The sequence below is a fragment of the Anser brachyrhynchus genome (assembly GCF_964034855.1).
Source record: "Anser brachyrhynchus genome assembly, chromosome: 10".
Taxonomy (NCBI): Eukaryota; Metazoa; Chordata; class Aves; order Anseriformes; family Anatidae; genus Anser; species Anser brachyrhynchus.
This window is the reverse complement of record NC_137705.1, coordinates 16,463,328-16,486,147: the sequence shown is the minus strand read 5'-3', so window position 1 is coordinate 16,486,147 and position 22,820 is coordinate 16,463,328. Positions and strand designations below refer to the sequence as shown.

General features: G+C 47.0%; 1 protein-coding gene across 1 annotated transcript in view; it reads left to right on the top strand.

The window, feature by feature from the left end:
• The window catches only part of LOC308200551 (uncharacterized protein), a 293,039-nt gene that overhangs the window by 40,599 nt on the left and 229,620 nt on the right, over nucleotides 1–22,820 (top strand). The window contains exons 4-9 of the mRNA XM_080606455.1: nucleotides 1,425–1,966; nucleotides 2,405–2,548; nucleotides 5,771–5,892; nucleotides 7,287–7,414; nucleotides 11,238–11,326; nucleotides 17,972–18,132. Of these exons, the coding sequence (XP_080462581.1) occupies nucleotides 11,281–11,326; nucleotides 17,972–18,132 (207 nt within the window). The 5' untranslated portion in view covers nucleotides 1,425–1,966; nucleotides 2,405–2,548; nucleotides 5,771–5,892; nucleotides 7,287–7,414; nucleotides 11,238–11,280. The remainder of the gene's footprint in view (nucleotides 1–1,424; nucleotides 1,967–2,404; nucleotides 2,549–5,770; nucleotides 5,893–7,286; nucleotides 7,415–11,237; nucleotides 11,327–17,971; nucleotides 18,133–22,820) is intronic.

The following is a 22,820-nucleotide window of genomic DNA, read 5'->3' as shown; positions in this document are numbered from 1 at the left end:
AGAGTGGAGGAGAGCTCTTCTTTTTTTAAGCAAACTTTAGGATCTCTTTTGGGAACATCACAGGTTTGATTCAGCCTCCGTCCGTAGCTTTTATGCCAGTCTGTAAGTGGAGTTGTACCTTCATGGGCTGCAGTAACACTGTGATGACTCGCGGCTGTGACAGAGACCTCTGTCAGCCCTCCCCTTTCTGACATGACACTGTGAGGAGGACTTAGCAGCACCCTTGTTTTTACCCAGAAGTGCTTTTTATCCAGAGGCCCCGGACAGTGAGGCCAGGAGGATCAATACTGGTTTGGGAGCCAAGGGTCGTGACCTCAATCTCCCAACATACGTTTTTGGGATGACTGTTGGGATGACAGGGGGCTGTTGTTCGCTGTGGCTTTCCGTCACTTCCTTCAATTGCCTTTGCGTCAATAGAAACACCTACCCACTGTCCTTTTTAGTCTGGTTTGTGGAAAAAATACATCCTATGTCATTGCTGCCTACCTGCAGATTTCAGTCAGACTTGGCAAAGTGGAAGAGGACTCAAAGATACTCGCTTCCAGCTTTTTTTTTTTGCTTTTTTTTTTTCCTTTATGGAAATAAGCATTAGATGGGAAACGAGACTTGATTCTTCTTCACACCAAGTTGCAGCAAAAGTGCAGGTCTTGTTAGAAAATACCCCCCCAGAAGAGGCTAAGTCCTGGGTGACCAGCGTGGGGACACTGCTGTCAGGGTACAGAGCTGCTTTGGTGCTGTGGTAGCCTTGTACAGACGTCCCTGTGGTGCCCGGTTACTGTGCAGGAGGGCTGGATAGGTTTTCTGACTCCCTTATCTCCCATCTGCTTGGGACGGGACTGCAATGCTCTCCCTCGCTCTGCGCCCTGTCGATGCGATCTCTTGCAGCGTGATCAGCGCTGGCTGCCGTGAGCTGCTGTAACCACAGGATGAACAAACCTTCGGCTCTTTGTGCGGGGAGATCTGCCTGGTTCAGCAGGGAAAGTTGGCTTGGCCGCTTCCTCCGTAGGGCTGGAAGGCAGCTAATGACTCCTTTCCTAATTGGCAGAGAGCTGATAAAAACTCAGGCTGGCACAGCACGTTGAAAGCCGTGCTGCTCAGCCTCCTCGCTGAGACAGGAGGGACAGAAAACTGGGGGGAAAACTGGAAAACAAGGCCGCAAGGGCAGGAATCCCCCTTTATGGGCTTGCAAATGAGGAAGGAGAGATTTAGCCTCAAATTTTGCTTTTGTTCAGCTGGAAGTATATTATCTTCAAATAAAATCAACTAAAAAAATCAAGTTAGGTTCAAAAAACATTGGGCGATTCTAATCCACAGACATTTAATTACCAGAAATATTTGGTCGTTTGAATAGCTCCGTATATTTTTCTGTGAATTTACTGTTTTCTGTAAAACCAAACAAGTTACCTTAGCTCTCCTGGGGGCAGATGGGACCGGTGGCGCGGCAGCTAAGGGCGAGAGGTGCCTGGCAGAAGCAGGAGGCTGCGAGCAGACGGGAATCCCTCGGCCGCTTCTCTCCAAGCACCACGAACGGCGCCGCTGTTGTCTGGAGGATTTTTGATGCTGCTGCAGACCAGACCAAAAGGCCTTTTCTAGGAGCTCAAACCCGAATAACAAGACGAATACACGTTTTTCTTGGTCTTCTCCATTATGTTGCCTCCCAACGCTACCTCTCCCCCACCTTTCAGGGTGGCTGTGTTTTTTCCCAGTGCGTGAGCAGGGAGAGGTTGACAGTTCCTTGTAAGGGGCCTCACCTGCTGCTGCTTTGCCTTGCAGGATGCCTGACTCACGCAGATCCTGCTGCTTATCTCGGGTGGGAGGCAGAGAATGTCTTCAGCAGTGAGCTAGGAGCGACCGCTTCTGCCTAGTAATGGGGCTCTTCGGGGGACAGCAGGGCACGTCCTGATGTGCAAAGCCCTCCTGTCAGAGATGGGGTCCTCTTGTGCTGGACGTTCACGGATAGAAAGAGGTTGTCCTGCATCGCAGAACGTGTCAAAGTAGACAAGGGGTTGTGTGCAGAGAAACGCTGGCGTCCTTTTGGTGGGCCATTAGGAAGCAGCAAATGGGCCCAGCAAAGTCAGTTCCACGTGCACAAAATGAGTTTCTCAAGAGCATAAATGGCCTGTGCTCATTCAGCCCTACAGATCTGGTTTTGGCACATCATTGCAGTAGCATAGCGTGCACTTCGGGGATGCAGTTGGAGGAGGCAGCTGTGCTCATCCTTGCCACAGTGGGGTTTTTGTTTCTACTTTCTGCTGGTTCAGTGGCTTCAGTTGTCTCACTGAAGCATCTCTAGTGCCAGAAACATCAGCAACAGTGGAATCAAGACTGGCTTTTCTGACAACTATTGGGTTACGTCAGCCATTGTAGTTTACTCGCTCCTGGTGCCGTTTTTTTCTCTTCACAGGTGGGTCCCTGGGATCCCCGAGTTTCTGCAGTTTGCAACAGGCCTCTCTGGTAAGCAGAGTGGAGACCGTACTTCCCAGTGCAATCCGTGCAGCGCTGATTGCTGCTGCTGTGACCTTCTGCAAGAAAGTACCCAAGCAGCTGGGTGGGTAACAGCCGGGAAGCTCCTGAAGGGAAAGTCTGGGAAGGGGGGAGTGTCCGGTGCATGCTTGTGTTTATGGGGGCTGCTCATAGAATCTGGCCCTGCAGTGAGAGTTGATGAAGATTTAGCTTCACGGGTTTCTTTTTCTTCAGGGATTAGAGGTGGGCTTCAGTCTGGATTTTTAATCCAGCTTTTCTGCTCTCCATCCTGGGGTTGAGGTTGTAGCACCTCAGCGCAGTACCTGAGGCTGGTCTTAAACTGGATGCCAGACACTTGCTGTTCTCACCAGGGCTGGGTTTTCACCTCCTTTTCTTTGGGCTAACTGCATTAAGTGGATTGAAATTGCAAGGTTTACTTGCATACCTTTTTTTTTTTCTTCTTCTTTCTGATGTTTCATCACATTTCTCTACTCAGGCAGGTTATTATGGCTGATGCAACATTTGCTGCGTGAATCTTTGGAGTGGGGAGGCTTTGCAGAGTGCTTAAGGAGGAGGAAGTGATGGGTAGGTTGCCTGGGGAGGTTGTGGTGTCTGTCCCTAGAAGCTTTTTGGGAGAGACTGGCTATATGCCTCAGCCATGTTACACAACAGTGGGACCTGTTTTAAGGCAGAATGTGAACTGCTTGTCTTTGCACCATGCCTTCACCTCTGCTTTGCAAAGAGTATTTGCTGAGTTAATTGGTAGTGACAAATGCTCATGGAATATTGCAGGTGTGTGAATAACCATCTAAGAAGTATTTGGAAGTAGTTACTCTTGGTGTTCTGGGTTTGAGCTTCCAAACAAGAGCTCCAAATAAGTGAGCAAGAAGATGACGTGCTCTCAGCTGTGGGTACCCTTTGCTGAAGGGGTGTGGGCAGCAAAGCCATGCAGAAACCGTTAGTAATCCTTGCAGGCTCTGATGTGGTCACACCAAACGAGAGGCTTTGATTTATAAGTGAATGCAGTCGCTTTACTTTCTAATATTTGGCTGGCTTTAGATACCGTCTCCTTTTTCCCGCTTCTGTTTTCTTTCAAGAAGCTAACATTTCTCATTTGTTTGGAGTATTTTAGTCACTTGAGAGGCGTGTAGGGTTCTCAGAAGCTCAGGAGCTCTTTTACTCTTCAGCAGTGTCCTTCCTCTGCATACAGACAAATGGGAGACCTGGGCTAAGAGGCTAAGGAGAGCTACTGGCATGAAAGCGAGCCTCTGAAAAAGGGTGGAGTGGCAGAAAGGCTGCATGTCTTCAAGGGATCTTTGCATTGCATGGGAACAGCTGATCCTGCTGCCTTTTCTGCAGCAGGTAATTGAATGTTTTGTGTGTGCTTTGCTTTTTCTTTGCGGCCCAGAATGTGTTTCTCTTCCTAGCTCTTAGCTCCTTCTTTCCTGTGTCTTTTGATTTGTTTTTTCTCATCCTCCTCTACTCTTCGCACACGAAGCACAGGCCAGAGGTGCCTGCTACCCCCTTTGACATCTTCACAGCATGACTGATGCTAGCCAGGCTTTGAAACAGAAGCAGCTGCAACATAGGGCCACCCCAGCAGGTCTCCTGTCCTGCTTCCGTTCCATCTCTCTGCATGCATCCGGAGGAGCCAGCCTGCTCACGGTGCCGTGGCTGTGCCTTCAGCCAGCCAGAAGTCATCTGCAGTTTGCCTCCTGTGACACTGAGTCACAGGGGAGAGGAAGGTCTTGATTCACCGTCTCATGGGAAACGCTCTGGCTCCAGGCTTCCTTTAGCGTTTCCTCGCTTAGACAGCAGTTCAGCAAAGCATTTGAATAGAGTTCATTGAACTGCTGTCTACACCTCACTGTCCCCCCTCCCAGTATGATAGAGATTTTTCTTGTGGCACCGATGGTTGTTTCCTGAAGAAGCGTTGATTATATGAAGCAGGGCTGGGTACTTTGGTGTTCCCTATTCATGAAGAATACTAAAAATACTTTGTTAAAAACATGACTCTGGTGGCAGATTATTTTTTTTTTCCTTTTCAGCTTTTGCAAGCTCTGTCAGTTCAGTAGCGGGGAAATATGCATGCATGATAAAGAAGAGGCTTTTTTTTTCCCCTACTGCCAAAAGAAATGCAACATTCTGGGGAAAGAGGAAAAGTTCTCATTGCTTTCATCAGTAAATGAAACTTAAGAAAAAGTCTCCCCTTCTTCCTCTCTCTCTTAACCATTTTGGAGGAAATTTTCCACTTAGCCACCTTTTTGGGGGCACTGGACAGCTCTGCCTTGGCCTTGGTCCAAAAGTGTCTCTGATCTGCAAAACTACCCTGGAAACATCACTAGAATAGGCTTTCCTGTGAGATTTCGGCTTCCTGCTGGGCTGACAATGCAGCCAGACTCGGTGGGATTTCCCCTGCGCCAAGGGGGACGTGGTGCGGCTGCATAGTAGGTCAACTCTAAGGCTCCTCCTGAGCAGAGGAGGAATCTGTGAAGACCCAGGTCTACTAAAATACTCAAGGTGTTCACACTTGAAGTTTTTACTAGTGGGTAATTCTTTAAATCATTCATGGGTGAAAGCAGCCTTTAGATCTGCCAATCTTATGAAAGAAACTTAATGTTTGGAGTGTTACACTGGGACAACAGAGAACTATTTTGGGAAAACAAGGCGTATAACACCAGCCGTGGCTGGGCAGTATTGCTTCACTCTCTTACTGCTTCTTTAATCCCCTGTTGGCTCACCTCTGGCAGGCAGCACAATCAGCACAATCAGAGCTACATTGGTAGCCTCTCTCAGCTGTCGGGTGCTCCGATGGTGTTAGGGGCCACTGGGTGCCTGCCACAGGCACGCGGGAAGAGGACAGTTCTGACAGACTTCTTATTTCCTCCCTTCCCAACCAAGGTGCTCAAGCTCTGTAGCTCCAGCTGAGCAGAGCTGGGCTGGGATTCGGAGCACCCGTTCATTTTCCATTGATGCCTCAAAGCTCATTTGAAGGCAGTGGTCCTGGTGTCAGTCAAGGTGATGCTGAATCCCTAAAGCCTCTCTCTAAATTCCTGGTGCCTCCTGTCTCTCTCACTGAGATCTGCTGCTTTGCAGACTTTGCTCTAACAGAATCTGCTGGGCTGGAAGGTGCAGCCTGCTGTTCAGATCACATTTACAGAGGGCTCATGCTAGACTTAAGCCCATATTACGTTTGTTCCTTTGTGATTCTTATATTTGTCTTGTACTTTGTCCGGGAATTCAGATTGTGTGTCTTGGCCTGGCTCTGTCATATATGTTTAATCCCAGTTTCTTTGCTCTCCTTCAGGGACTTGCTAGGGAACAGGAAGCAAATGGAGTGTCTTGGTGAGACGACTTGTAGGGAGAGCTGACTGCCAGCCAAAAACCCCATCCAACTACAAAAGCAGCTGTTTCAGACCAAAAAAGTTTGTAAGCAGAATTATTTTCTTAGCACCTCATCATGCTTCCTGCAGAAGCTTGGGCAGTCAGACAGGTTTTCCATCCTGGTAGGCTAGGAAACAGGGGGGGATTATTTAGACAAGATGGTGAATATTATTTGGTGATTGCATTGCAGAAAGGGCTGGCTGCGTGTGGGTGAGAGGGGAGAAGTCTGGAGGCGTGAAAAGGGGAACACTTGAGCCAAATCAATACTAGGGGTTTGGAGTCAGGTTTCTGCCTTTTTCCTGTGCCTGCTAATTCCAGGCCCCAACTAGAGCAGGTTTGCTAACTTTTACAGCTGGATCTGGAAGCTTTGTGTGTGCATGCCTCAGGCACCGCAGAAAGAAGGATTTTTTTTCTAGGCTGTGACGCACAGTCTACCTGGAGGACTGGCTTTGTCTTGGCTCCAGTGGGTCCCAGCTCTCCGAGCTGTGGTCCTGCCTGGTACCTCTTCTACACTAAGAAGTACCTGGACTTAAAGAGAGAGATTTGTTTGGGAAGTAATTAGCACAGGAAAGGAGAGAGACCTGCTCCCTGTGTCTGACGTGCAGGTCTCACCATCAGTTCTCTTATGGAAAAAAACACCTCCACATGTTGCCAGTGGACCAAAGGAAAACAGATTTGTTGAAATTATCCTAGATGGGCTGTGAAACCACACAGAAGAAATATCCATCACTTGAAAATAGCCCTGTTTTATAGACAATATAAGAGTCAGCTTCGCAACATGTTTTGCAAGAAGGTGTCGTGCTGAGGCACTTTGTTAAGGAGCGCATAGAGATGGCTCTTCTTTCTTTGGGTCTGACTGTAATGAGACACTGCTTCTGGTTTCGGTGGTGCTTAGGCTGCAGGAACTGCTGCCCAGTGACATTGTACTGGTGGTGTGGGCTACATCCTGCATAGGCAGGCTTGCTGCTGGGCCATGACATTTCAGTTCAAGACGTCAAAGAGCCAGATGTGAATTTCCCTCTGTGAGGAAAGAGAGCAATACGGATTGGTGCTGTAAACCTGACGGTCCTAGGTTTGTTCTAACAACACAATTAAATGTAGTGGGGCTGTTTCCACTTTGCTGTTTGTTCTGCCTCATCCCAGCACACCAGCCTGGAGAAGGGAAATTCCTGATCTCAGCACCTAGACATGCCCTCTTTGTCAAGGCTTATCTTGTTGATGTGGCTTGTGTTGAGGCTTCCTCCATGGTGTTGTTGTATGTGGGGTGTCAGCCTATTGCTGCTGCTACAAATGTTTCCCACTGTGGTTGTGAATGGCATAGCTGTCCTGACACGGAGACAGACTGTGCAGTTCACAGGTAGACCAGGGATCTTCTTCTCTGCCTTTTTATGCCCTTGTAAGTCCCATGGGGTTCTAATTTATGTTCTCAAAATTCTCAGGTTGCAGTTTGCTCCCAGCTGACACTATTGTGCCGCGCAACAGCCTCCAAAATATCTGCCATGGGACGAGACCTTTTGGCTGCAGGAGTCTGTCGCTGTTCAAGCATGGCCCAGATCCTTAGATAAAGGTAAATCTACCTTTATTTCTCAAACACAGAGCAGTAAGCAGCAAGTTTAGGGTCACAGATGTCAGCACAACCACATAGTGCAGAGCTGCTGGGGGTCATGTGCCCTCATCCATGCCTGCCTATGGCTCCCCTTAGGGCACGGCTACAAAACGTTTCTCTGCATCTTTGGTGGCATGCACTATCTTTTATTGCACTCCTTTTTGTATTCATAACTTTGATGAGGGCAGTAATTCCAGAGCAATGTTACAAGCAATTAGCTGCTACAAGCCTTGCTGGCTGGCCGCTTCAGGCCACTATTTCAGAATGCTTCAGAAGCAGGATGTGGGGGGTGTGGGGTGGGGGATGTTGCTTGTCCTGAGCTAAGGCTTTATTGCCACGGGGAAGCCTTAATTACAAAGCAAAGCTCGTTCTCGACTTGGTTGTATGAACTCTGGGGCCCTGTTACGCATGCAGCAGGATGCAGCATCCTTTTCTTCCTGGCCCAAACTGTTGGCTAGCATTTGCTTCATCTGCCTGCAAATGCAGGGATGAATTTCATTGGATAGCGATGCCTGAGCACGGATGAAAAACAGATGAAAGCATAGTGTGAGTCAGCAGCTAGATATACGTTCAGATAAATTTAAGCTAGAAATAAGGTACCTGGTTTTAATGGTCACTATTTAACTGTTGATGCCAATTACCAAGGGATACAGTGGTGTTTTTTTTCTGTCACTTGAAATCTCTGAAGAAATTTTGTCTATCTCAGCAAAAAGACTTGGGTTTGGGACATCAGATGAAATTCAAGAATAGTTCTATGCAGGAGACCAATCTAAGTGATCATGAACAGTTTTGCTGCCCTCTTAAAATTTGGAAATCTAAAACCAGTCATTTTAAAGGCAGTTGACATTCTTTTGAAGAGATATTGCTATCTTGTGACAATCCGTCTTCCCCTCTCATCAGCCCTGTTTTCCTAACATGTTACTGTGGGCTGGTAGGCGTGTTTTACTGCAACCAAAAACCAGTCAAGAGCTGTGTTTATTAAAGGCTTCTGTATGTCTGTGTAATGTGGAGAGGTAGTTTACCTGAAACACACAGGTAGGTGTATGAAGAGGCTTTGTGCTGAGGTCATGGCTTGCTAAGAGTTTCTTTTGGTGGCAGTACTGTCAGAAGCATCTCCTGCCATTCACTCCTGCTCCATTGCTGCTTTTTCTCTTTCTTTTCTCTCTTTCTCTTGTTTGCTTTCTCTCTCGCTCTTCTCTCTCTCTCTTTCTTTTTTTTTTTTAAATAAGGCTCCTACCACCGTCATGTGTCAGCATGTGATTTCCTTCCATCTGCAATGGCTTTCACCTTGAGAACTTTCTCACTGACTTTCATGCCTGGTTCTCACTGTAGGGCTGTCAGAATTTGTGTCTTAAGACCAGTCTGAGAGCGTGGGAGCTGGGGGATAAGCTGGCTGCTGCTGAAAGAGACACCCGTTTGGAGGTGCTTTACCAGGTGGGAGAGAATGATCACGGCCAGAGATCAACTAGGAGCTCAGCCCAGGCCCTGGGCACTGGTAACCTTGCTGCATTCACTGCCGAGGCCAGGGATAACCACCGTGCAAAGGGCGCTGATGTCTCTGGAGGAGATAGGGCAGACAGTGATCTAGTGATTGGAAGGCCAATACAACTCTTTCTAGATTTGACCTGAGATTCAGGAAATCGGTGGTGGGGAGAACACTGTTTTGAATCCTTGTGATCTTTGAAGGGCTTCAGGCTATGAAAGGAAGTCTGGGCCTCCAGAGCCATCCTGTGCCACAAACACAGCCTTACTGTAGAAGACCGTATCAAAACTGGCTTTCTACTCAAGTATTGGTTTGGATACTTAGTGTAAGAAACCACAATTAATCTAAATAGTAATTGATTTTTTTGTTTTGTTTTGTTTTTGGTGTGTGGGGGTGTCGCTAATCCTATGACCTATCTTTGATTTAGTAAATAAAAAATACTTTGGCTTGCTGGAGTTAAGGGTGATGTCAGTGTTGTAATCTAATATCGCAGCATCACAATGCTTTGGGCTTGTTGATCTTCTTAAGACCCAGGAAACTGCTCCAGGATACCAACAGGGTGATAAAGTACATCGCCACTTAACTGCATGCATCTCTGTAGGAGAATTACCTTCCTATCAGTGACATTAATCAAGAAGACTCTCTGGCCTGCCCTGAGGTGGTGGGGTCCCTGAAGCATGTGGCTTGCTGGGCAGATTATGATATGCTTCTGTTAAGCTGTGTTCTGTAAATACAAAACCTTCTCCTCCAGCCAGCCACTGCCCTGCCATCTCCTCTCCACTTCCCAAAGTCTCTTCTGCTTTAAAAGAAAGCATGGATTTCAAGGTCAAACTTACGGCTTCCTAGGTGCTGCTCTGCATGCTGTTGACTTGACCAAACTGTATTTGAAAAGTGCTGAGGATCTCCGAGATCAATGTAACAGGTGGTGAGATCAGCTAGGGCTATGACACCCTTGCAGAAAAATGGAGAAATGTTGGAGGTCAAAGGTCTGAGTAATAGGCTGACGAAGTTAGCCCCACATCTGAGTCATGGTCTTTGGGTTTGCTTTTCTGAGAAAGGGATCGTTGTGTTTTTAGAAGAGCATTAGTTTTGGTTTCTGAATATTCCCTTCGGTTTCAAAGGGAGGAAAAGTGTAAAAGAAGAACGTTTGTCTGTGTTTTCTTTCTCTGCTTGTGAAAGCGTGAGTTAAATTCACTTGTGGAGAAGCAGCCCTAATTCAGAGGGGGATAGAGTGCTTTCCCACCCTAACAAGGGATTTTGGCCTGAGGTTGGCCAATGACCTTGTCCTGGTTTTGGGTGGGGTAGAGTTAAATTTTCTTCCTAGTAGCTAATAAGGTTCTGTGTTTTGGATTTAGGATGAGAATAGTGCTGATAACACACTGATGTTTTAGTTGCTGCAGAGCAGCACTTGCACAGTCAAGGGTTTTCTGCTTGCACTGCCCTGCCAGCGAGCAGGCTGGGGCTGTGTGAACCAGCTGGGAGGGGACAGCTGGCCCCGGGTAGCCAAAAGGATGTCCCATAGCATATGGCGTCATGCTGAAGAATAAAACTGGGGGGGAGTTGGCTGGGGGGCTTCTGGTGATCAGCTGGGCATCACTTGGTGGGTGGTGAGCAGTTGCTTTGTTCATTTCTGTTTTGTTGTTGTTGTTGTTGTTTTTCTTTTTCCCTATCTTATTAAACACCCTTTATCTCAGCCCACAAATTCTGGCCTTTTTACCTTTTTTGATTCTGTCCCCCGCCCCAGCGGGGCGTGTGAGCGAGCAGCTGTGTGGATCCGAGCTGCCTGCCAGGCGAAGCCACGACGGCCCTTTAGCTCCGTGCTGCTGGCGTGGCCTTCCAAGCCCAGGCCTGGGAGCTTCCGTACAAGGGCCAGTGGAACAGTGTGGAAAAGAGATGACTTCTGGAGGAATGTGACAGATGTGCCAAGTCTGGAGACGCCTAGAGAGCGCATTGGGACTGGCTGTTCCTCTTTTACCATGCAAGAACTGGAGGGCCATGAATGAGGGCAGTGGGAGTCAGGATTCAAATAAATGAAAAAGGGGGGTTCTTGATGTACCGAGCAGTAGAGCGGGGAGAGTTTCCCCTTAAGGATGCTGTGGGTGCAAGGTGTTTACTTGTCTTCAAAGGAAGACAGTACTGGGTGTCTGAAAGAAGGGCCTCTTGGGAATTACTGAACAGACAAGCCATCTAAAGCTAAATAAATAAATCTCTTCAGCTGAAAATGATTGCTCGCTGACTAAATAATTTGGGTCTGGGGAGGGAAATACAATATATTCGCAGCCTGCTCTATCTCTTACCTAGGTACCAGCTCAGTCTCTGTCGGAGACGGTTGTGGGCCACGCAGATGACTGCTGTGGAGCTGCCTGGCTGGTCTACGAGTCTGGGGAGAGGTAAGCCTGGAGAGAATTTCGTTAAGTTTCTTAGTGCACAAAAAGAAGCATCAGCACAACTAAGGCTTTCTAGACCATCCAGAAGGCAGCTGGTCTGCTTAGAAATGTTCTCTAGGCTATTTCTAAAGTGTCTGCAGTCTCAATGATTATTTCCTTAGCACCCTCCCTGAGCACATAAGGCGTGTGCTTGCACAGGAAAGTGTACCCTGGGGCACGAGGGCTGCTGGGGAGGAGCAAGGCTGCCGTGCCCAAGAGGGAACAGATGAGGAAGGGGAGGTCTGGGTGAAGGCACCTACAGCGGGACTTTGGAAACATGGCATTTGGCAGGCTGTATTTTCTTGGACAGTTTCACCTAGCTACAAACTGACACGTGGTTGGAAGGGCTGGGTAGGAGTACATGCGCACCGTGCTGGGCCTGGGTAGGAATCAGCGGTGAAAAGGAATCTCTGAACTGGAAGGTGTTGGTGTGTCTCATTGCTCAGTTTGCTCTTGAACAAAACCAACCCAAAGTAGTGGTGCTGACTGTTTTCTCTGAATGGAAAGCCAGGCTCTCTCCTTCCCTGGTATTCACAGAATCACAGGATCATCTAGGTTGGAAGAGACCTCCAAGATCACCGAGTCCAACCTCTGACCTAACACTAACAAGTCCTCCACTAAACCATATCACAAAGCTCTAAATCTGAACGTCTTTTAAAGACCTCCAGGGATGGTGACTCAACCAGTTCAGAGTTGTATTCCCAGAGTTGTGATTTCAGAAAAGCAGTTCTAGGAATACGCGTTGCCCTGACACCTCCAAACACCTCTTTTAGGAGTTAACAGGCGTGCTTATACCCACAACTCTGGGAATTCTTCCTTTATTTTCAACTTATAAAAGGCTAGCTACAGAAAAATTTGTGCCTGGCAGAGCCTGCCTCTCCCTCTGCAGTGGCTGGAGTGTGCTTTTGCGGCCAGTTCTGCATACACGGGGAATCACGGAGCAGGTGACTTCAGCTTAACCTTCCCTCTGAGCTTGAAGAGCAAGCCAAGGCAATACAAGTGGGACCTTCTAAGAGACTGCTGCAGCTGCACAGCACTGCCCTTACACTGGCCCCACGATCTGTTTATCTTTTGCCTTCAAGGAAGTGTCAGTTAGAGGAAGCTTCCCCAAATGGTATGGCTTAGAAAACTGTATCCTCTGCTGGGAAGTGCACATGCTTCTTTCTTTATAAGCCATTTGATATATTTTTCCTCTTTCTCTCTCTTCCCCTCCTCCCCTGGCAGCAGGATCTCTGACCATTGCATGCTTTTCATTAAATCTTTCTGAATGTAAGCTTGTATGTTCTGACACAGGGTCAAAGAGTACCATTGCAGGGATAAAACGAAGCAACGGAATGGAAATCTTTTTCTGGTTTTCATTACTGGACATTTCCAGTTATTGCAGAGTGCGTTCTTGGCTGGGGCCTGAAGACTGAGTTAAAAATCACCCGGAAAGGAGCATTCCACGATGCTCCAGAAATGCTGAACTTCTCCCAGAATGCGCAGGGAGTGTATGTGCGGGGGGGGGGTGTTGTGTTTTGGCCAGTTTCCAGCCCCTCTAACACTACTGTCACTCTTATCCCACACGTCCTGCTTTTACAGGATCCATTGGAGGAGGCTGTTTAACTTCCCTTGCCTATAAGAACAACTGACACTGTTGCATTGTTGAGTTTCGTTTGTTTGGTCTCTAATGAAAGCCCCGTGCCTAGTGATGAGTGCAAATAACCGGCTGCTTACTCAGCTCTGCAGCCCTGTTACCTGAAGGTGTAACCGCGTCCTGCATCTCTGCGCCTTTGTCTCCGTGCTGCAGTGCTGCTGGCCCAGGAGGTGCCCTGTGCCGCTCCCGCAGCTGCTCTTCTCTGCCCGAGGCACAGCAGCACGTGGCGAGGAAACGGCTTCTGGCTTTGGCTGCATCTTCTGTGCACTGACTTAGACACGGGCTGCTCCGTAAGATGGAACGGCGCCCCTCTTATTTCGGAGTGTTTTCATCTCTGGTGAATACCATCAAGTTTTGTGCCTGAGGGGGATGGTGGCAAAGTCCCCCCGTAACCCCTGCGGGTGCAGAGGGGCAGCGGAGGTGTGAGACAGAGGGCTGGTCCCCAGTCACCAGGCGTGAGCGTTTGCACAGAGGTGCTCTGGGGGCACTTCTTGCGGTGTGTGGCTGTGCTGCTGGGCCAGGCTGGGGGGAAGAGGCTGCTGTGACTGCAGAGGTGAAGTGTCAGGGCCCTGAGTGCGCCTTCATTGCCCTGACAGACATGACCTGGGGCCTCTACCCACACCCCTGCCCATCGGTTCGGGGGCTCCGTTTCAGCTCTGTCCCTGACCTTCAGTTGCTCGCTGGCCTATGCTGTAGGTGTACCTGTCTCCTGCTCTGCACAGCCCTGCCTGTGCCTGGCACCATGGAATGACTTCCCAGCCTGACCTCGGACCTGCCCAGTGATTTCTGGACCATGTCTGACCCTGGTTACTGCCACTGGGCTCAGACCTGCAGCTTGACTTCCTGGCTAGACCTTGGACCTGCCTCGTCACCAAGAATTCGCCTGATGGTCTGGACTCTAGGTTGCCCCTCTGGTCCTGCAGGATGGGGCCCTGCCCTGCTGGCTATTACCCCCTCGACCCCTCATCCCCTAGGAAGCAGGTTGCCCTTGATACTCCCTGGCGTGAAGCAGGGTCCTGTTGCTCTCTGACCCTTCGAAAGTCTCTAGGGAGGAGTGGTTCTTCTGAAAGGCTCGTCTCAGTCTGAAACGCTTCATCAACACGCACAGCGAAGCAAGAGTGTGTGGCTTTGGGGATGTCCTGTCTACCCCCTGGGGAAGGTGGCACAGTGCATTGAGGCTGTGCCTGCCTTCAGCAGTGTGGCAAGTGGGTTCCCACCAACTCATTAGTTACAAAGTTCATTAGCATTCCAGGCATGGCATGTGATGTAGTTCTTAACCCATCAGGTTGGCGAGACAAACACTTCGTTCCAGTCTAAGGGAAGGATGCTTGGGGATTTGGGGTTTCGTTTCTTGATTGTGTTTTAAGCTGCTAACACTTCCAGTGTTTTCTGCTGGGATCAGCAATCTGTCCCGTACTGTGGGGTTTGCGACCTCCCAGGACCAAAAGACAAACTGCTCTTTTGCAGAATCCTTGCTAAACGGGTTCCTTGAAAAACATGAGATGTGTGTGATTGCCTGCTAGTTGGAAGCAAAGATCATGACAAATGCAGTTACAGAGAAGAAACAATAACAATCAACAACAGACAGGAGGAAATGGCTCCTCAGAGAAAAGGAGCCAGACTAAGGGAAGAAAAATGCTTGGATTAGATATGTGAGTTTTATGGGAACAGGGGAGAGAGCAGAGGTTTCCTTGTGAGAGGCACTGCCTGGTCACCCTTCTCACCCACTGTTCTGCTAGCAGCTGCACATCTCCAGAGGGGCAGGTAAATACACAGAAGGAAACACGTGGCACCTTCTGCAGGCAGTTTCCGAGATATGGAGGCAGCTTTACAGTGGGAAGCGGCCCTCTCCTCTGCCACCCTTCTGCAACTCTTCTTGTTCCTCTTGCAGGCTGATGTTCCCTGCCTGCCACGGTCCGCTTCCCCCCTGTCCTCCTGTTACCTCTGTTCAGATAAACCCTGTTGGTACCTTCCCAGGTGGTGCCTGTTGGCCAGGATGCGCCTGTATCCTCCGATCCTGGAGTTTGCTGGGATGTGGCGGGTCAGGCTGTAGGGGATGCTGCTGACAGGGGAGCGGCTACAACGCACACATACCCAGGAACACACCTAGAGCAATATATCCCACCTGTTTAATGGATACACACTTAAAAACAATAATAATCCTTGCCAATGGAGAAGGAACTGTCACGGCCTCTTGAGCTTTCCTCAGCTCTTGCTGCGTGAACTGAGACCTCGGGTGTTTTCCTGCCTGGACTGTTTGAACTGTCATCTCCTTGGGTGGGGGCAGCACTGCCTATGTGGCCATGTGGCCCTTGGTAACCTGTGAGCACTGCTGAACCACCACCACACAAAGAGCAGCCGTGCGAAATGGTCTGCAAAATGGTCCGCACGGCAAGAAACCTGTGATGTGTGTGTGTAATTCCGCGCTGTTTTGCACTAAGTCCCTCCTGCTCCCCTCTTTCCTTGAGCTTGTGTCAAGCTGATGGCAAGCAAAACCTATTTTTCCTCCTTTCCATGAGGCTTCTGTGAGTGTAGATGGTGGAGGTTGCAAGCTCTTAACTATCCTTCGGAGCTATAGACAAGATCTTCCTGCATGCACTGTGCACCTCAGAGGGCAAGGTATAAGGGACATTGTGGGAATGGCTGGGGGACGTCTGCAACCTCTTGGAGATCCCCATTTGTTACTGAAGGGTAAGGTGGGCTGGCTGTGTTGTCACTGGGACCCTCTGCTATCTTGTTTCTTCCTGAGTTGAGGCGTTTGGGTGACCCAGCAGCCCCTGCTGTGTTTGCCTGCTGCTGCCCCAGAGGAGCTTTATTGGATGTGCTACGTGCAGCTCACAAGGAATGGATTCTCATCAAAGTGGTATTCACGCCGTGTTCCTCTGAATCTTGTCTGAGTATCGTGCAGACAAATCAAGGCTGAAAAATCTTACTGCTGCAGAAAATCGAGAGAATTTTGTTTCCCCACACGTAAGAATGCTTTGTGTTGCTGGAGATTTGGGACTGGATTAAGCTGGAAGTAGGAAGCTGGGGAGATGCGAACAACTTGAATCAAAGCTGAAGAAAGTTTTCTTGTCATCCCTTGTGAAACATAACTCACTTATACAGCGAACAGGTGTTGTGTGACTCTTCATTATCGCAAAAAAAGAACGTGTTCCTACTCCTAAACTTAGCTTGCTTTTCTCTTGGACTTTGTTAAGAAATTTCTTCCTTTGGAGATCTTAAATCTTCTCTATATTATTCCTGTCACCGTTCTGCCAAGTAAAATGTGAAGTAACACAGCTCTGCTGTGATTATCAATAAGATGTTAAAAATATCCCTAGCTTATCTAAGTTTGGGCTTCTAATGTGGTGACAGCGTTGGAGCTGACCTGGTGTTAGGAAAGTATTTCCAGCTGCTCCAGTACTGCTGAGATCCTCTGTCAAGGCTCATTCCTACAGCCTGCACTGTCCGCGCTGTCATCGCAGGGGGAAAAGGTGGGTTCTTAATACACATTTACTAACACACAAATACACTACCAGGTTAAGGTGGACCGTTAAGCTCCCTGCTCTAAATGGATGTGCTAATGCATATACAGAGCTTACAAGACTCAGTATTCACTGCTGGGAAGTGCATGTGCTGCTGCTTTTTTTTTTTTTTTATATATATATATATATGAGCCATTTGATGTATGGGAAATTCTGTGGGGAAAGAATGTCCCCTCTTGTAGACAAGATGCCTGAACTCTTTTGGAGACTCTTTCAATGAACTTTTGAGATACCATTTCCCAATGTCATTCTTAGTTGCCATGAAGTTCATAGGTTTGTTTTTTTTTTTTTAAGTACATTTGATTTTTTTCTCCCAAACTAGTTGAGCTAGTTCTCATCTACTGAGCTAGTTGAGCTAGTTCTCATCTATTCTGGAACCTACTGATTCCAGTGATAGCTGCAAATGTGTCTGAGAAGTGTAAGCAGTTGCTGAAGTTTTAGTGTGAAAAGGTTTGTGGGAAGGGCTCCTCAGGTACAAAATTACATGTTTACTAAGATGAAATTTCAGCTCTACCTTTTTTTTCTCCTGTCAAAGTTTCAAAATCAGGCCACTGGCAATGAGCTGTGAGTCAGAGGTCACTGTTGTTTTAGGATTAGTACTGTAGCTTTTAACAAGTGTGGGTGTTAGATGTCCTTATAACTTAGGGAAAGGTTGTGCACCTCCTGTTATATATTTTGTATTGACACAAGATGATGATGCAGTTCTTAGAAATTCAGACTTGCCTGTCTCTTATGTAAGGGACTCTGGAGCCAAAATACCTTTTGAGGATCTAGTTGTGCCATAGATTAGGCCATTCAATTTGCCTGGCACAGCAGGAAATACAAAGCAGATCTCTCCTTACTGCTGCCTGAGAATTTTCTGACTGTCGGGATAAAATGTGGAGACTTCATTCAGCAGAGCTGAGCACATGTAAAATCTGGGACATCCTCTCCAGGGCAAGGGTCTCCATCACAAAGGGATGAGGAACCTGGGGAGGAAGTTCACCGAGCAGGTAACAGATAACATTAACAGCAGCTTATATACATTATAGCAGCAGGTAACAGATAATATTAAAGACATGGATTTGAAATGTACTGAAGTCTTGTGTACAGTATCTAAGTTACGTTTATGATAACACCTGACAAATACAAAGCCATCACTGCGTGGTGACTTACCACTTGGTTATTTCTACCTCAGCAGTGAAGACAATTTCTTCCCTCAGGATTTATTGACTTGGTTTTAAAGTTATGTAGCAGACTTCGGACAGGGCAACGCTTAAAGTTTATTTTGGGCAAATGTTCTTTTAAAAAGACTTCAGAAGCCTTCAGATGGAATGTCTTAAGTTTTCCCATGGAGAAAAACCTTAACAAGATCAATTATGTCACAGTAATCTATGTATGTTGTCAGGAGTGGTTTTGTTTCTGTAGGGTGTGTGGAACTTCAACTATCAATTTCTAATTTTTCAGGAGTCAGAGAGGTCACCCATGCTCGTTATGTTCCTCTAAGTTCCCAGCCAAATGTGCTGACAGAAGAAAGTGTTCCCAACAGTTCAAACTCTGCCGAGATCCTCTGTCAAGGCTTGTTCCTGCAGCCTGCACTGTCCACGCTATCGTCAAAGGGGGAAAAGGCGAGTTCTTAGTATGCGTTTATTAACAGGCATGCGTACTACCAAGTTAAGGTGGGCCCTAAGCTCCCTGTCACCTCTAAATCAACGTGCTAATGTGTATACAGAGCTCTCATGTGCAAGGAGTCTCCTGTTAGTTGCTAACTGAACTCAAGAATATGCATTTCTTTTAAAATAGTTAACAGCCACTCAGATTTGATCTTCATTTTTCTAGGCTGTCCTGAACCAGTACAGCAGGCGTTGGCCTCTTGAGGAAGCTCTGCTGTGAAGTAGATGTTACTCTAGGTGAATCCGTTAGCCCTGTTCCTCTTGACCGTATGGATGGGGATGTAGTTCCCTTTGAAAATCGTGGAACAACTAAAGATACACTACACTTCTTCAGTGGGAGCTTACTGTAGTAACCATCTCTTGCTTTTAGTCACATTTTTTTAATCTGTTTTGAAGCAATCCACTATTGCCATCCAGGATTATCATGAGTCAAAAAAATGTCTTAAAAATGCCACTAGCTCCATCAAAGAGGTTTTGCACGTGTCATCTACAGTAATACTAACCTCAAGCTGTCTGTCACCTGCAGCAGCTAGGAGGGACTCCCACGTTGTCCTGCCTCTCTCAACACTGGAAGGTCGGTGGGATGAGAATGTTTTCCCTACAAGGCTGATTGTGGCTTGTGCAAGAGGCAGGATTCAGATCTGTAAAGCTTTTATTTTGCAAAGGCAAATCTTACATTCCCAGTGGGTCTGGTGTTGAAAGATTGCTACTCTTACACTACACATCCTTCGATCAGCGGTGTTTACTCTTCAATATATCCACCCATTTCCCAAGTTAAAAGTAGCTGCATGTGGAATAGCATTTTAATATCTATACCAGTTTAGATGCATGCAGGAGGTGCAACTGATTGTTTCTTTGATATACTTCGTGATGAATGCTTCCTTCTATGCATAATGGTTGCATGACAATAACATGTCTGTTGGGAGGGAAGCTGGGAATTAGGAGCTCCGCTGTGACCACCAGCAGTTGTTTTCTTCCTGACTTGAATTGGCATGACCCTGTTAGTCTGACACCTGTTCTGTTCCTGAGATAAACTGTACCTGTTCCTGGGATAAACTGTAATTAAATATAGGGAGTAGGAATCCTCTTTTCTCTTTCTCCTGTGTGACCCTCAGCAAACTGTTCTGTCTCCTCTCCTGTAGTTGTGAAGTAGGCAATGGGTAGAAATAACGTGCTCCTTGAGTCAGTGTGCATGGCTTGACCTTGAGACTTCTGCGTCTTGAACTTTAGAAAGCAGCCCTTAGCTGAAAGCCTGGATCTGCTACTGAAAATAGTAAAAGGTAGCTAGCCTCAACATGATCTGCAGAAAGAATTATAGCTGTCCTCTGCAAGTTTCTTTTTTTTTTTTTTTTTGTGGGGGCAGGGGAGGGGTGGAAGTTGCCACAACTTTTTAAAGTATTGCTCTGAATTGAGGGCTCTGCTTTAAGTTGGCAGCCAAGTTTCTGAATATGGTGAAATGTTGGAGGTGTGAGAGAAAGGTGGATAAGAAAAAGCAATTTATACCCCTAGGAAACCTGGGCACGCAAAAAGTGTACCAGATATTGCAAAATGGTGCAGCTAAGAAGTGACCATTAGGCTTTTCAAAGGTGTGCTCCAGGTTACGTTTGCTGCAGCTGCAAAGTGCAGCTGAGGTTCCAGTTTCATACCTGAACGGATAGAGTCTTTTTCTTTCCAGCATTGCTGACACTGGTGCTTCGCTGCTCTCCTGCTGTGCAGCAGTAGCAGAAGGATGGAGCTGGTGGCCTGACAGGAGGTAGGTCTGCCAGCAGTGCACAGTGGAATACGGACGTTAGCTCAGTGTGTGCCCAGTTGTTCTGTAGATCCCGGCAGTGCATAGGAGGGATCGCCACTCACGTGGGGGGGGAGTATATTTGGCTTCAGCCCAGAATTTATAAGGGTGGTGGCTCATTCAGGACATTGGTGCGAATAGGCTGTGGGGCAAGCACCTTGGAGTATGGAAGAAATTCATTAGGGATACCATTAAGATTATTAACGGGATTGAAACTTCGGTCTTTAATACAAGGCAGTGCGTTCTCTGAGTTGAAAATCTGCTTCTCCTCAGAAAATGAGTGGCTGGATGATCTCCTTTCTTATCTCCAGGATATGTTGTAAACTTTTCCATTGACCTCATGGCTTCCTCAGACAGCTGTCTCAGCTTGTCCTCTGCTGGAGTGACCTATTACTTATCAGCTCATTATCTAAGGATTTACTAAGAGCTTATGCCAGAGGCCAAAGGTGAATACCCAGAAATGTAGGCATTTCTTTCATTATCCCTACCAGGTGAATCATGTGTGGCATTTGGCCTTTGAAGTAACCTGAGCATGTGAGAGGCAAGCACAGCTCATCTGTGAACTTGAGAAACAAGTGAAGTGTGTAAATGACTGTCTGCCACCATTTGCCCTAAAAAAGGGCAAATATTGGCTAAGAGCTGCTGCTTTGAGATGCTCATCTTCAACCAGAGCAAGATGTGACCAGGAAATTACATTTGTTTCTGTCTTCCTCATCAATCACTTCATGAAAAATAATTAGAATGGATTGATCCTCTAGAACGTTATCCCAAAACTTATCCCAAAGCCAAAACCCATCAGGCGTGCTTCTGCTGCTTTTCTCTTGTAAAAAAAAGTCACATCTGAGCAGGCAGTCAGTCCTTCAGACCCGAGTGTTGGCAGAAAGAGTCACTGAGATCCCAGCCAGCGTGTCCTCCTGTTTGGGACAGTCTCATTAATGCTGGGAAGCTTCTTTGGTTTTGGACATCTGGAAGCTGAGTAGAATCTTCAGTTGGTATCACTGATTGATAAGAGATTGTGAAAAAATGGGTGACATAATATGAATTTGGCAATTTTGTTGGCCTAAAAAATTCCTTTTCCAAAATCTTTGAATTTTGCAGGAAAGAAATTGAACGTGCAAAATCCCATTTATTTTTTTTTTTCCTAAGAAAGTTGATTATTTATGAAACAGAAACTGTTCTGTAGAAGTTGATCTCTCTGGAACAACAGTATTCTGTGATTCAGACCGAGATTTGCTAATAGAGCTATTGATCCTTGATTTCCCTCAACCACAAGAAATGTGTACCTGTTGAAGGGCAGTGTAGACTATTGAACTGCTCCCTTTTGGCGCTGTGCAAGTCCACAGTAGCCATTGAAATGGAAATCAGGTTCCCAAGCCTTCACCCACAAGATGAAGAGAAAGATCTTGTTTATTTGTTTGTTCTACCGTAAAGAGGAGAAAATGGACTGAAATTTTGTGGACAGAGAAAATGGGCAAAATTTCTTGATGGTTACACTTGATGCTTTTGGTTACAGAGAGGCACAAGAGATGGTGCCTCTGTTCTTTAGCAGCTTGTGGAATATTTTCCCAGTGAAGTACAACTGCGGGGGTGTGGAAAACAGGGTCAAAAAACACAAGTAGGGATGAGGCTTACTGGCAAGAAACCATTTTTCTTAGGGCTTATGAGGAAAGAGCGTCATTTGGTTATCATGACAGAGCAAAGCAGTCCTGTCTGGGCACCAGCCTTTAAAAAAAATGACACCATGTCAAAATCCCCCTGCATTCTTTTTAGGTGCTTTTGTTTTTCTTTTTGTCACGAGTTTTGGGAAACATGATGTTGTGGTTTTCGTCTCCTAAAGCTGTACTGCTGGATGTCTGCCCAACATGAGACATACGTGAGCAGGGAGACTAATTTAGTTTTTCCTCCATCATTATGGGGGTAGCTTGTTGTGCAGAGCTTGCCTCTGAAGACAGGCAGAGAGGTCTTTGTCCCTTTCCAAACTCACAGAACCACAGAACGAGGCTGGCAGGGACCTCTGGAAGTCATCTGGTCCAAGCCCCTGCTCCAGCGGGGACACCCAGAGCCGCTTGCCCCAGATCATGTCCTCGAGATCTTTGAGCTTTCAGCTTCTCCTTTTGGAAGGGCAGCTTGGAGTACAAATTGTTTAGGTCAGGACTTTTTCCCCTGTAGCTTTTATCAGAATGGCATGACTTGTGAATATTACCCTTCATATTTACTTTTCCCTCTGTTCTGAGATGCTTGATTGCCATTGTGCACTCGGAAACACCCAGCGGTCCTATTTCTGTATCCAGTCCTGAGATAAACCAGACTAGGACTGTGTGTCCAGTGAAATCATCATTACCAGATCATGGCTGCAATGTAGATGTCTTTGCCAAAGAGATACTTGCTCTGAGAACCAAATATATTTTCACTTCTGAGGCCCAAGCAGCTCTGTCACATTCAATTAATTTGATACACACAAGTGCACATATTATGAAGTTGCTTTTTGCCGTTTCTTACTGTACGCCTATGCTAGCAACCCATTTTTATTGTGATGCTGACTGTTCAAACTGAAAACTACAATTTCCACCTTTTGCCAGAGCTGGCCTTCTAAGTGATGGGAGGTATTAAAGACACAAGGTGTTGCTGCAAGGTGTCACCCTACCTCTAGCTCCAGAAACTGTTGCAAGGCGTTTCTTGATCACAAAAAAAATGCCTAGCCCTAAAACTGTACAAGAGCTTGAAGTTTGCAGATACACCCCAAGCAACCCAAAAGCATTGCTGAGTGTATCACAGGTGATGATCCACCCATAGCTAACTGTACTATTGAATTCTGTTAACAGGTTTGTGGCACCCAAAACTCAGAGTTTCGGGG